At 29.6% G+C, this 14,663-nt stretch overlaps 2 protein-coding genes across 5 annotated transcripts; one reads left to right on the top strand and one right to left on the bottom strand.

The window, feature by feature from the left end:
- Positions 1–2,273: 2,273 nt before the first annotated feature.
- On the bottom strand, positions 2,274–5,118 carry LOC130892711 (uncharacterized). Of its 2 annotated transcripts, none has more exons than XM_057798272.1 (3): positions 4,847–5,118; positions 4,488–4,672; positions 2,274–3,349 (listed from the first exon to the last, which is right to left on the bottom strand). In XM_057798272.1, the coding sequence occupies exons 1-3, from the start codon at positions 4,903–4,905 to the stop codon at positions 3,312–3,314; spliced, it is 282 nt and encodes a 93-aa protein (XP_057654255.1). In that variant the 5' UTR covers positions 4,906–5,118; the 3' UTR covers positions 2,274–3,311. The 2 variants fall into 2 exon arrangements, with proteins under 2 accessions (XP_057654255.1, XP_057654254.1); XM_057798271.1 differs by having other exon boundaries at positions 2,274–2,929; positions 4,847–5,067.
- A 133-nt stretch (positions 5,119–5,251) lies between these two features.
- On the top strand, positions 5,252–12,390 carry LOC130892710 (60S ribosomal protein L8). 3 transcript variants are annotated; one of them, XM_057798268.1, is made up of 4 exons: positions 5,252–5,505; positions 5,725–6,039; positions 8,220–8,423; positions 12,024–12,390. In XM_057798268.1, exons 2-4 carry the CDS (start codon positions 5,745–5,747, stop codon positions 12,296–12,298), a joined length of 774 nt encoding a protein of 257 aa, XP_057654251.1. In that variant the 5' UTR covers positions 5,252–5,505; positions 5,725–5,744; the 3' UTR covers positions 12,299–12,390. The 3 variants fall into 3 exon arrangements, with proteins under 3 accessions (XP_057654251.1, XP_057654252.1, XP_057654253.1); XM_057798269.1 differs by having other exon boundaries at positions 5,487–5,615; XM_057798270.1 differs by having other exon boundaries at positions 5,494–5,661.
- The last annotated feature ends 2,273 nt before the right edge of the window (positions 12,391–14,663 follow it).

Here is a 14,663-nt window from a genome sequence, read left to right as displayed (position 1 = left end):
TTATAATAGAAAAGCTAGAATAATACAATAATCACAAGCCTCAGTAACTTGTCAATTACTCCGATCGTAAGAATTTATCAACAATAACCGAGTACGGAGGGATAATGATTGTTAATATTCAAAAAAGCAAAAACAAAACATCCTGTCAGCTTATAGTATTATCCCTAATTTACTAGACTTCCTTCAGTATACGCTAAATGGCACACATTCCAGGCTGATCAGAAAGAGCCTTTCCCAGCTTATCCGACTTTACCCGAACACTTCGAACGACGGCGAAGAAATTAGAAGATAACCTGTCTCCGAAGTCCGAGTTTGTTTCTAGAATTTGATTTTTTTGCGATTGCAATTTTAGGCTTACTTTAGCCGCCTACAACGTTTATGTGCTTTAATTTATATTTTAATAACTTTTCCAAGCTCCTACAAACATTTTAAAAGATTTTAAACCATTTTATTGTGATAGTTTGATGTAGTAAATTTCGGTTGGGTTGATAATAGTAAAAATTGCTGTTTGAATGGGCCATGTTCTAAAAAGAAACACATTATAATAGTACACGCTGGAAACAAAGACGGTTTCGTGCATAATGCTTTATTAATATCTATTAAAATATTAAAAACTGTGCAGCTGATAATCATGAAGCATAATTATTTGAAAAGTGGTTTAATTAACAGCTTTTACCTAAGATTCCACCTCAGTCAGTAATCGTTATGGACAACGCATCCTAATACGTTAATATTGGCAAACGAAAGATCAATATTACGAAAATAAAATCAATAACTAGAACCGAGTAAAGAGGTTTTAGAACTCTTAAAGAAAGTTCTAGCAGCAGACCGCTAAGAGCTTTGGAAAAATTGTGTTATCAAAAAAGAAGATGAGTAATTCAATCAAATGATGACTTTAGTTCAGACGATTCTGACTACCATGATTATTTATAAAGATACTTTGGAATTGAAATGTTTTTTTCTTTTGTTTTATTTGCAAAAAATTTCTTTTCCTTTATGGTTTTTGCTTTGAAATTTCGTTGTCCAGAAAAAAACGTCTGGTACCCTGCTTAAACCAAACACCCTTACAGACAGATATATTTTACTCGTCTATTTACGTTTTATAATTTGATATTCAGTTGGTAGCAAGTTAACGAGATGATTTTTTTTCCAAGTTTCAAGTAGGACTACATTTAAGTGCATCTATCTTAATAACGGCGTAAAATACCGTTTTATATTCTGCAATTAATATTAGAAGAACTGCATGTAAATACCCAAAATAATATAAGAATTGAAATAAGAAAGGAAATGAAGATAATGATAAGAAGCATATTAAATAAGACGAATGTTAATAACTTTATGGAACTGAAAGACGATCATTTAAAAAAAAGTGTTTAGAAGAGTGAAATTTACTTTCCTCTTTTAGAGATAATACTAATAAACATTTTTTTAGTTACTATTAACAGAGTGAAGAGAGAAATAAAATTAGAGTCCATTGATACAGAAATCATGCAGAAATCAATATTACAATAAAAAGTTTGATAAGTTTTTAAAATATGATATGTTAAGTGGAAAACCTAATTTTATGTATTCAGTTTATTATAACAAACAACATATTTTAATATGTTTTGTTTTTATAGGTTTGTTAGATTTACTGGAAGAAATCATAAATTAAAAAATACTGCAGCTGCGCTTTTTAACACTTTTTTCCATTTCTATATGTGCTTTCGTAAACACAAACAAATACTTCTGATAAAGGTTAAAAAATACTTTAACTTCCTGCCAAACAATAAGCGTTCAATGAAACTAAAATGCAAAGTAACAGAACTACCCGTCTCTTATTCTCGAAATAACTCTTAAAATTATATACTCGATAGATCTGCCACTCTGTATAAAAATTTGATGACAAAGTTCAATTCTAGCGACATCTCTCAAATCGGTTTAGTACCAAGAAAAAAGATTTCTATTTGATCTAAGGTTCATGTCCATGCTAACTTCGCGGAAATTTGAAAATAACTCTATTAATTTTAAATGCTCGAAGCTAATTGTCGCATCAAATTATGAATGAAACAAAAGTATTATACAAAATACTTTCATTTTGCTAACATTTCAAATTCAAATATTGTTGTTTACAAGAAAATATAAATACCTGAAATTAAAATGCTGTTTAAAAGTATTTTGTAAAATAATTTGATTTCATTTACAATTTATGTGATAACCAGGTCCGACCACCTAAATTTCACAATTAAATGGTTTATATAAGATATAGGTAGATGGAATATTGAAACACAGGATGATTATTATAATTTTTATTTTGTTTTTGACATTTTATAACTATATCCACAAACAAAAAATTTTCCTTCACAGTTTAGAAGGCTTAGGACTGTCAACAGTGAGATGTTGGCGTGTTTAAAAAATGTTTCTGTTTGTCCATGGTACATACAATGGTATATAAAAAAATGATTTTATAACCATGGTTAATTCATTATTACCGTTGTCTTTCTTGCAGCTTTCCCTATATTTAACATATGCCATATTCATCACAACATCAGTCTTTATATTGTTGATATTTGCCCTTCAAAATTTTATTAATAATACTTATGTAATGAAATATGCATATGTTAAAACTAATATTTACAAACATATTTACATAATCCTTATGATCTGAACAAAATATTGAGGAAATGTCTGTCAAATCCTCGAAAGGAAATATTTGTTTTTTTATGCCTAACAAATTGATTAACTGGGGCAATCTTTCGAAAATTTTATCAGATAAACTTTTAAAAATATCACAGAATTTTGCTGAAGGCGCACATAGAACATTTTTTTTATGTTCCCTAGAATATATTAATGAATTTGCCTTAATTAATTCGTTTGACAATATTATATTTGGTGAATGGTAGTTTCTTAATTGATGGTGTTATACATCTGCCACTCCTTTTTGATGGGTCTATAAAATGAAATGAATTTAAAACTGGCAGTGCATTGAGCCAAATATCTAGATGTTTGGATGTAACAGTGATAACTCCCCTCAATTCTTTCCCTAAAGGAGGATTTAACAGATTTTCATTAAGGCTGTCGAACAACATGTCCGTAAACAATAATAAATCTGCAGTTTTAGTCGCTTTGGGATTCAAGTAAAAGCGAGATTCTGGATGCAACTCATTGCTGATCTCTGCACGAGTTTTCATTGTCATTGCTACTGTCTGACTAAATACTTGCGTACAATTTTTCACCCTCATCTTCTTAATTTTGTCTTTAAAAATATGTTGATCCGTTAATTTGGGGAAACCACTGAAAAATCCCATTTGTTTATCCATACTATATAATTTTTAATGTGTTCCCAATAAGCTACTTTTGAAACCCCATTCTGAAAAAATTGTAGATTTTTATTTAGTAATCCATTTCTCAAACATTTAAATAAATGAGGATAATCAAACAAATGGACTATTACTTCCCCATCTATTAAATACCCCTGAAATTTATTATCTATATTATTCCTCATACAGTAGGCTTTTGTATCATCCAGCAGTTTATTAACAGCATCAGCATTAGTAGATCCCAAATCACAAACTGACGCAAACACAAACTATTTTGAAGCCAGCACTACATAGTGCTCTCACAACTTCCTTGATAATTCTTACTAAATCCACAGTTTTTGTGGAGTGCTCACAAAAATAAAATGCTATCAGTTGTTTCCAGCTTCTACATATACCTTTAACCATAAAAAGTAGAGCATGATCAGCAAAGCCAGCTCTCTTATCCCCTTTTCCAAAATCATTTAACCCTTCAAAACAATCTACCAGCCGATTATATGTGAGCCCAGTATCTAATGACATTTCATCAAATATTAATACGCAATATTTATCAAGACTGACAATTTTCTCTACAACCCCTTTCAAGTGATTAAAAATATGTTGGTTTATTCCACAACTGAAAGGCATACTATTTAATAACCTAATTAATGTTCTTCGACTCGGTAAAGAAAATATTTTAGAAAGAAACCTGTAACCTTTTCCACTATTCCTGTAACAGGATAGTGAAAATATCTTGTCATCTAAGGTAAATCTTCTTCCTCTAGATTTTAATTTTTGATTCCTTTGCATTACATTATAGAAAATAACCAATGACATTTATCTTCCACCTAAATTATTAGGGAAGCCTGTTCCCCAGATGTTAAACACATCAATCCATTTCTACCTGCTTATAACTGCCATAAATGGTTGAGTCATGCCTATACCCAAAATGTACAATGATTCAAACTTTTAAGCATCTTGATTACATGACTAGAAGAATTAACAGGCAGATTTTTGTGGAAATAATATACTACAATTCATACCTACCTATCAGCCTTTTTGGAGTTGAAAATGAAGATGGTTGCTCCTGTACCCAAAAAATATCATTTTCACCTTTTTTCGTAACCCACAAACAAAAATGGCAATTCTTTTCCTCGGCATAACTTTTCACTAGGATTCATAAGAGGTTTATTGTCACATATAAGTACTTACTAGGTAAATGTAGAGTTGGCAGTGAAAGTTTTTTTAACCTGCCATTGGGGCTTCTACAAATTGATTCAAAGTGAATATCACATATTCTATGTGATGTTAATACTGTATCTGCTATTATTAACTTGGGGTTATTCATTCTTTGCAACCAAATTCTGCAAACATCTGCGTTTGTAGGAATGGAATGTCTATAAAAAAGTAAAATCAGGATAAAATCATTCAACATATTTAACCATTCAACAAAATGATTTTCTAAATACAAATTAATGAAGTTAGAAAGAAAAGATTTATTCTCGTATAGATATGAACTTGATTACAATTTAAATATTTTTATGTTGATAAATAGTAAATATTACTCTCACCTTTTCGCTTGCTTATTCGTGCATCTTGGTAGACAGCAGGCCTTTACTTGTTTACTCATATTGACTAAGTAAACTCGACAGTACAATTCGCAACAAATAATAACTTTCAAATGCACAAAAATGCAAATAGCTAATAAACAATATCAAATGCTTTGCAAAGATTTTATACACGTTTACAAGATTCGATAATCTTTGTTGGTTCTCGATGTATGATTGCAACTTAGTTTCAGAATCCAGATTGACAAATATTCAAAAGTAAAACACCAAAAAGTAAGCTTTTAGATGTAAACCGATAACATAGATGGCGTTGAAAATGGTCCTAAACTTCTTCTATTCCAGTGCACAGGCCCTGGAATAACTATACCCGAGTATATAATCTTAGACTATACCTCTATTGCCTGCATATTGAAGAGCGCTGCCAAAGATATATTAAGGATAAATTGGCCTATAACTTATTCGGAGAATAATTATTCTGGGATTTGTACCTCAATGTAGAACCGGGCCTTAATAATCTTCACAACAACCAATGCTGTATAGAGTATAGAGTCATTCTGTGGATATATATTAGTGTTATTTGTCAGTTCACAGTTGGCTATTCTGAGTACACAAAATTTTTTTATTGAAATATAACTGTAAAGGTGCCTTTCACGTCAACGTAGGTAAGTGAAATGAGTATGATTGTGTTAATTTTAAAATATTTTGAAAAATCTTAGTAAAATATTCATCATCTCAATTTCATTTTTGTGTAGGGTAGTTGAAAAATTAATTGGTAATAGTATTCATAGTATATTTTATCATATTTATTTATTTTAGTGGTAAATATTGTGAATGCTCATAACAATTAGGTTATATTAACTATTTGAACATTTTTGTTACAGAATAATTTTTATTATCTACAATGGGTCGTGTAATTCGTGCACAACGTAAGGGAGCTGGATCTGTATTCAAATCCCACACAAAAAGGAGGAAAGGAGCTCCCAAACTCCGATATTTAGATTTTTCAGAAAGACATGGTTATATCAAAGGTGTTGTTAAAGATATAATACATGATCCCGGACGTGGCGCTCCATTGGCCGTAGTTCATTTTAGGGACCCTTACAAGTTCCAAACTAAAAAAGAATTGTTTATCGCCCCTGAAGGAATGTATACAGGACAATTCTTGTACTGTGGAAAAAAAGCTAACCTACAAATTGGTAAGTTACAATAATTTTAATATTAATTGTTATTGGATAATTCATATTTTCCTATATACCACAGTTTAATTGATTTGAGACATTCTATGAAATATTGATCAGTTTTTCACGGTTCCTGGAATTTATAAGTTAAAACAGGCAAACATTGACACGTTTTTATTTAACTATACACAATTTTTGAAAAATTTTATACATGCATTTTTCTACACTTCTTGTAAAGTGAAACAGTTGTCAATTTTACATCCTTTTGAGGTATCATTGAACCCTTCAATGTTTTCATATGAAAAGAAATTTGGCTACATGAAAAATGTATTTTTTATGCTTGAAAATTGATAATAAATAAAACTTCATTCTTGGAAAATAATCATAACCTAAGTTTTATCCATACTTAAATTCCTAGCTATGAAAATGAAAATCAGATCAAAGCATCCTAATAAATAAAGACATATCAAGTAACACAACCAGTTTTATTAACAAAACAACTGCTTAAATAACAATTTTCAGAAGCTAAATGGTGCTCAAAATAGTTAGAAACACATTTGTACATTTTTTAAATAAATCTTTATTTATCTGAGTAGGACTATTATTCTAGACAGTTTTCCACTATTTAGTAATTATATCAGTAAAGAATTCTATTTCACCCCTTTTTATATACCATTTGAGAGAGTTGCTGGTTTAGAAGGTGTATGTTAGATTAATAATATAATATTCTAGAACTTTATCATTTTTTCTCAGACATGTACATCATGGTGACTGTAGAAAAAATGTTATTAAACATTATTCTTTCATCATAATTTACCAACAAAATTCACTTTGCTGTGAAACCTGTGTAAGATAATTCCAAAAAAGACGACCTCCCATTGAATGTAAGCAAATTCAACTAATATAATCCTTCCAAATAAATTAAAATGGGCTAGTTCTAAACTACTAAAAAATTATTATCGAGAAAATAATTTGTTAATCAAAATTTTTATTTAAACTAGCATTCAGAATAACAGTAAAAGAATATAAGTTCTGATTTCTACTATAAATAATCCTTAGACAACATCAATGACTAATGTGAGCTCATTATTCAGTTATTCTTAATGATTTTCTCAGTAAAAATTTTTTCATTCTCATTTTGAGATATGGTTGTTCTATAATCAATATGAGTGCTATTATTGCAATGACATCACATTCTACTCATTTTGTTGCCGTATGTCGTATTATTAATCGAGCAACTGATTTTGAAAGAAAATTGAAAATACTGAAGAAGGGTTTCATATACTCAGGGTGTTCCAGGACTTCATGCAAAAAACTTTGAGAAATGATGTGAAAAAATGCTGTAACAGAACAAATTCCCTTACAACTGTCCAACTTCATTTTTATTACATAAGAAAAAAGTAGAAACGTAGAAAAAACACAAGGAACGAAATGATTGATAGAATAAACTACCATTGTTATGTTATAAGATAGAATCCCACCAGTCGTTTCCAGGTAAGGAGTTTTGAGGATGTGGTCTATGAAACCGTCTCAATGCCATAGTCCCACTCTTCCAGTTTCACCAGTGAATGGACTAAAAGTTCTTTCTCTTGTTTTGTTAAAACACTAGGTTTTCTCATTGCTTTGCGTTTATAGTCTTTTAAGTGATTTAGGAGAGAGGTCCTATTAATGCTAAATCTAAAAGCAATCCTTTTGTGAGAAGTAAACAATTTGAACCAACGGAATGTTATATGACAATCTGATGATTTATAACAATGCAAGGTTGGAACTTGCCTTTTTGTGCTAAGGTAATTACAAAAAAATTGAGAAGTTATCCAATTTGTACACTAGTAACGGTGTTTCAGCCATAAAAAGGCGCCAATCTTGCATAATTCGATTTTAGATTATGTCAATATAGTTTGTTATTGTAGATGGTAAATGCAGTTTCAGTTTCAACTAAATTTTTAAATTTTGTTGTTAATATTTTGTCAATATCTTATATCCATGTCAATGTTGGTCCGTGTTACCTTATAGAGAGAGTATAATATAATTTTTTTATAAAATCCACTTCTATAATGATGATTTCTGTTAGTACCTACACTCTGAAAAAACTAAAATTGATGTTTATTTAGAGGCTCTTTCTGATGAAACTTTATATGTGAGAATTAATAACCAGTATTTCATTGTATTTCTGTTTATTGCTATTTCATCTATTTTAGGAAATGTATTACCTGTGGGTACAATGCCCGAAGGTACCATTGTATGCAATTTGGAAGAAAAAACGGGAGATCGTGGTCGTCTAGCACGTGCATCAGGGAACTATGCCACTGTAATTGCACACAATCATGATACAAAGAAAACAAGAGTCAAGTTACCTTCTGGAGCAAAGAAAGTCATTCCATCCAATAACAGAGCTATGGTTGGTAAGTAAATCATTCGAATGTATTAAACTGAAAATCTCTGTCTTTGTGGGTCTACGACTTAAGTTGTGTCTATTATTATATAGATTGGGAGGGAGTGGATCAGTGATTATCCGGGCTCTTATTATTACTGTATTTGGAGTACTGAAAAAAGTATAGAAATTACTTAGATTTCTGGTTCCCATTGACATTTTCCTGCGAAAATGAGTTTTTTCAAATACAAAAAAGGTGTCCTGCTGCGATTTTCTGCTTCCTGCCATATTAATAGAATAATAATTGATCATTAATTTTATTCATAAATTTTTTTGTTGTGAGAGTAGCAAGGGTTCTAAGGGCTAAAAAATTTTCATGAAAATGCAAGGAAAATAATAGATTTTTATAATTTTATTGATTTCTGCTAACTAAACCAAACATATTTGGTTCAAAATGATGTAGGCATGTAAATTTCCCAGGCGTCAGAAAATTTTCATCCTGAATTCATGATTTTCTGAGACATAAATAGGCAATTTAGAAGCTTTAATGGTAGGATTTAGACATGAAATGACTCATATAACTGCAAAAGATCAAAAACTCTGTTTATTGGGTCTACCATGGTCTATGACAAATATTAAAAAAGACACAGTTTGAACAATTCTCACAAGAAATAATTTTGGTGTAAATAGACTGTTTAGTTAATTTGAAAGTTATTACTGCAATTGAGTTTACCTCGAATTTTATAAATTTTTTTTGCGTGACATCTATTTAAGTAAAATACTATGCAAAAAAATATTGATAACGTTGTAACTTTGACATATTTGATATTTTATTTTTTTGATTTATGTCTATAGAGGATAGAAAGAAAGAGAACAATTTATGTATATTAAAAATACCAAATCCTGAATAATGTAGTGTATCAGTCTGTCCGGCTATCAAGTTTGGTGACCTAGCGACCCTATTCATACTATACCCGTTGTCTACTCCAGTTCAATATTGCAAGGTTTTTGAATTTTATATATTGTATACAGCTATAAGAGATACTCAATCTCTTTACCCTCCATGTTTATATCACAAGACAGGGAATAAAATTTGACTATTTCACGTGTTTTTGCACTTTTTTTTCCAAAATGAACTTTGTACGTTCTAAGAGTTTCATGCATTACTTCATTTTACCGTTATATGGGATGTCCCACTATCTGTATATAGCAAAATACTCATAGTAAAATCATGAACATTTCTACGTTTGGGTTTTCGGATACGATCTTTTTAACTAAAATATTGTCAAAGATGGCCGACTTCCGTTTCTACCGGAAGTCGGCCATTTTATACAGGGTGTGTATAAAAAGTGTTCATAGTTGACTTCAAACATATCAAATTTCTTTATTCTTTTAAATACAACCACCCGTTTTTATCTATTTTAATGCATTCGAGGATAAAAAATAAGGCAAATTCATGTATACTTTCTATACCTAAACCTTAACGTTATCCAGATATTAAATGATTTTTGTAAATTTTTAGAGATGCAGGTGTGGTCTAAATTTTATTTTGACCCGTTGATACAAGCACTTAAGAAATAAAAAAGTATTTGAGGTTTTAAATTATTATTGTATTTTTTAACAAGTTTTAATTTTTTATGTATACTTTTAGTAGACTTTGTAATAAATAACACTTTTTAACATTAGTCAATTATTGATACTTTCAAAAATTCTTCAAATGGCTCGTTCTCAATTTAATAACAAAGATTATGTAAATACATGATGAATGTGACAAAGTTGTTATAAGAATATGTACTTTATTTGCGGCTATTTGCTATCCAGATAGACCGCGATCAAACTCGCATATTGTTAAAAGAATCCTTAACAATTTGAAACTATACGGTTCATTTGAAGCAAAAGTTAATCGAATTAAACCAGTTATTGACTATAATAATACCGAAATTAATGTTGCTTATTTAACTGCTTATCAAGAAGCATCAATACGTGTTGCCGTAAGAGATCTTGGAGTAAGCAAATCGTCGATTCACCATATTTTACGAAAACATAAAATGCATCTCCATTCTTACAACTTGTGTCAAAATTTAGAACCAACCGATTTTATTAAACGAGTAGAGTTTGCAGAATTTTTAGTATTAAAATGCTAGGAAGACGAAGATTTTTTAAAAAACATAATTTGGTGCGACAAATCGAAATTCATGAAGAATGGATTTTTTATTTTTAATAGAAACAATTCCCATTATTGGAGTCAAGATAATCTTCATTTAATCAAAGAACTTGCTTTTCAAGATCGATGGCAGTTCAATGTATTTTGTGTTATTAGAAATAATCAAATAATGAAACTTTATTTTTACAATGGGAATTTGAATGGTTAGGAAACACAATCAATTAATTTATTCTTAATTAATAATGTAAAAAACACTGTTTTTGTATTTTTTATTTTTTTTTTATTTTTAGGTGAAATATATCTTGATATTTTAAGAAATTTATAACAAAATTATTTAGACCGCTTTCCACCAGACGAATTAAATTGAACAAACTTTTTTTATTCATGAAGGTGCTCTTGCTCACAATTCAATCGTCATAAATACATTTTTAGAAGAGCAATTTGATGATAGGTGGTTAGGAAATAATGGTCCTTTTTTGGTGGCCCCCACTTTTTCCCGAAAAGACGCCTTTAGATTTTTTTATATGGGGTCAAATAACACAAGAGGTTTACTCATAAGCTTTATTAATTAGAGAAGATTGTGAGCTAAGAATTCGAAATTCCTTCAATTCCCTTTCTGACATAATAATAAGCCATGTGACGAATGAAAGCGTACTGAGAAAGGTTGAAAAATGCATTGAAGTTCAAGGGAGAAATTTTGAACATTTACTTTGAAACATCAGACTATTTTCCTTTGGCTTTTAATTTTATGTTTAATTCAATTAACTTTTGCTTAAAATGAATCGAATAGCTTCAAATTGTTGAGTATTCTTCGAGGTCTATCTGGATATCTTACTGCAAAGAAAGTACATGTTCTTATAACAACTTTGCTATATTTACCATGTATTAAAAGCAAATTTACATAATCTTTTTTATTTCTTAGTGCTTTTATCAACGGATCAAAATAAAATAAAAGTATGCATTTTTCAAAAACAGTTTTTAGACAAAAGTACAAAACGTAGAAATTTTCATGATTTTACTAAAGTATTTTGCCATACACAGATAGTTTTAACTCGTCGTGGGACAGGGTGTATATGAAAATAAAATTCCGATAAATATTTCCATTTAATTTAAGGTTTTTCTATGTTGTTTCAATGGATTCTAATAGCTCTTCTTGATTTCTGAAATGGTAATTCATTTTATAATTTTTACCAACCACCCCCATAAATTTTCAATTAATTTCAATTCAATTAATCATATTATATCAGGACTATTTGAATTAAGCAGGCGGTGTGGACAGGACAGTTATCATTTCAATAGAATTGAAGTATTTAAGTGTATATAATATTAAAGTTTCTTGTGTGATGATTTTCTACATACCTACATCTGACTTGTGATGTGTAAATAGAGGCTCTTTCTGAAGAATATTATTTTATAATATATTATATTTAGTTAGTATGTTTTATATTGAGGAGTTGATATTTTTAGGTATTGTTGCTGGAGGTGGTCGTATCGACAAACCAATCCTTAAAGCAGGTCGTGCTTATCACAAATATAAGGTGAAACGTAATTGCTGGCCTAAGGTTCGTGGTGTTGCTATGAATCCTGTTGAACATCCCCACGGAGGTGGTAACCATCAACACATTGGTAAAGCATCTACCGTCAAGAGAGGTACTTCTGCTGGTCGTAAAGTTGGTCTTATTGCTGCCAGAAGGACTGGTAGAATTAGAGGAGGTAAAGTTGATGCCAAGAAAGAAGATTAGGTTGATTGAGTTGTTCTTTGTAAGACTTGTTCCATTATATTTCTAATGGAATGTATTAATTGTTCATTGGAAATATATTGATTTTTCAAGTTTTTTAGTATATCTTTTATGTTCAGTACATATATACCTTATATATTAAAATTATTTTCAGATAGTCGATCATAATTATACAGGGTTCAAAACTACTAAAAAATAAACTTTTAAATTATTTTTTTTTAATTAAATTGTACTTTCAGTGTACATTTATTGAAAAAATAACACTATTGTGTCCTCACTTTAAATTCATCGGACTTGGAAAACTTCATTCAAGTACTTTCAAACTGAAATACTAAGATTATTTGTATATGCTTTGTAGATATCATTGACAAAAAATTACATTTTTCGATTTTTCAACTTTTTTTATATGTCACACGGTGGAGCTACAAATCGTCCATTGGGAATACCTCTGTTTATATTGCCAATATCTCAACAATTTAAATGAAATTTTAATTTCTATATTTTTTGCATGAAATTTTATTTCGTATCTTTTTGTTTTTGTGATATTTAAAAAAGATGCTTTTATTGTTATATTGGAAAATGCAGACATTCCTTTTAGATGGTGATTTGAATAGTCATATGAAACTTGTTTGATTTCAAATTTGAAAATAGTGTGTGTAGTTAAAAATATAACATTGTAACGATACAAATGTATATTTCAAAATAACAGAAATAAATCTGACAAAAAAACTATTGGCATACACAACATACAATAATTATTAACATAAAAATTTCTTTGGCGTTGTTTAGTTTTTTTTATACTCAAATCATGTGTTTCCTTTATTTCAAAACAGCGCGCGAACTTTAAGGAGCTGGTGTCCTCTACCAGTCTTAAGATCTGAACCTAACTCGACCTTGATAATAGAATGAAACTTATTTTATAATAAATTTAGTATATTAGGGAATATATTTAAAATGGGTTGTCTACAAAAATCGTGGACAGAATATTTTGAATTATTAAAAAAAAATGATTTTTCAATTAATGTTGTAACATCAAGACAATAAGAAAATTTTGTTCTTGGTTTCATTTATAAAACATAAAGAATGTGCAGACGTAGGGTTGTTTATTATTTACCTGGATGAACTACTGGGTTGCCAGGTATAACAAGTATGTTGATGCCAGTTACTTTCACTTGATGGGATAATAGAAAAAATTTTATACCAGCATAAGCGTTATTTTATTAGGAACACATTGATATGGGTTTGTCTGTAAAAAATTCGGTCCCAATAGAGGTTTGCAAATTTTAAAGATTTAAATTACAATACGTGTGAAATTAAGATAGATATCCGAGGTATACGAAGAAGTATATACCGTGTAATAATAAAGGACCGAACAATGCGCATCCAGTATGTTATTGAATTAGATGTCAATATGTTGATAATAATATAACACAAGATCTTTAATCTATCTTTTTGTTATTTTCTAATTCAATTTTCAGTTTTCCGAATTGGCTGTCCACTTTGTTTCCTTTTAATTATTTGCAAAAAGAGGAAAAAAATTCACTGGACTTTACATATGTGAAAGTTACAAGGAGAAAATATATAGGAGCTTATGAATTGGGTTTATAAAAGGAGGGCGCTCTCTTTTTTTCCTTTTGTTTTGGCGCTGCATCTTATGCAATTTGTGTAGTTTGGTCTCAGTGTGTATTGTTTGTGAAACGAGAAACGGGGATTGTATTATATTTAAAAATTTATTACAGAACGGCAAAGGTACAAAAGTTAAAACGTAACCATCAGATATCAATTTTTTAAAGCAGTATACAAGGTTTGTCAAAACATTTGAATTTCACAAAATTCAAACAATTCAGAAAAATGTTATAAAGTAAAGTTATTTTAAATTGAAAGTTGCATATGCAATTACAGCTATTATGAAAATTCAGGTTTTGTGATTATTTACTAATCATTCAGTATTAATTATTCTAGCAGGATCAAATTTAACACAATCTAGGATGCTCTAACATGAAATAAGTGACAGTGAATGTCATAGTGAGTTGATGATGTAGACTAGTTGGAAAGGATTATTTCTCAAGGATGCCAAAAAATTATTGCAAATGTGATACGAAAAGTAATACAAGAGTTTGACAAAAGAACAATTGAATGTTTACAAAGAGAAGGTGGGTATGTCGAAGCTGTAGGACATTGAATTAAAATTTAATGTTTGTTTCTGTTCAATAAATATTCTTTGTATGGATTTTTCAATTTCAAAAATGAATAATTATTATGCACTCATTACGTATGTAAATTGCAAGTTTGTTGTAAAACAGTAATAAATAGAAAGGTTGTCACATTTTTAACAGGTGAGAGAGGTAAATCGTATCCATGAAGAATA

Source organism: Diorhabda carinulata, chromosome 4 (genome assembly GCF_026250575.1).
Source record: "Diorhabda carinulata isolate Delta chromosome 4, icDioCari1.1, whole genome shotgun sequence".
Taxonomy (NCBI): domain Eukaryota; kingdom Metazoa; phylum Arthropoda; class Insecta; order Coleoptera; family Chrysomelidae; genus Diorhabda; species Diorhabda carinulata.
This window is presented reverse-complemented; position numbering and strand designations above follow the sequence as displayed.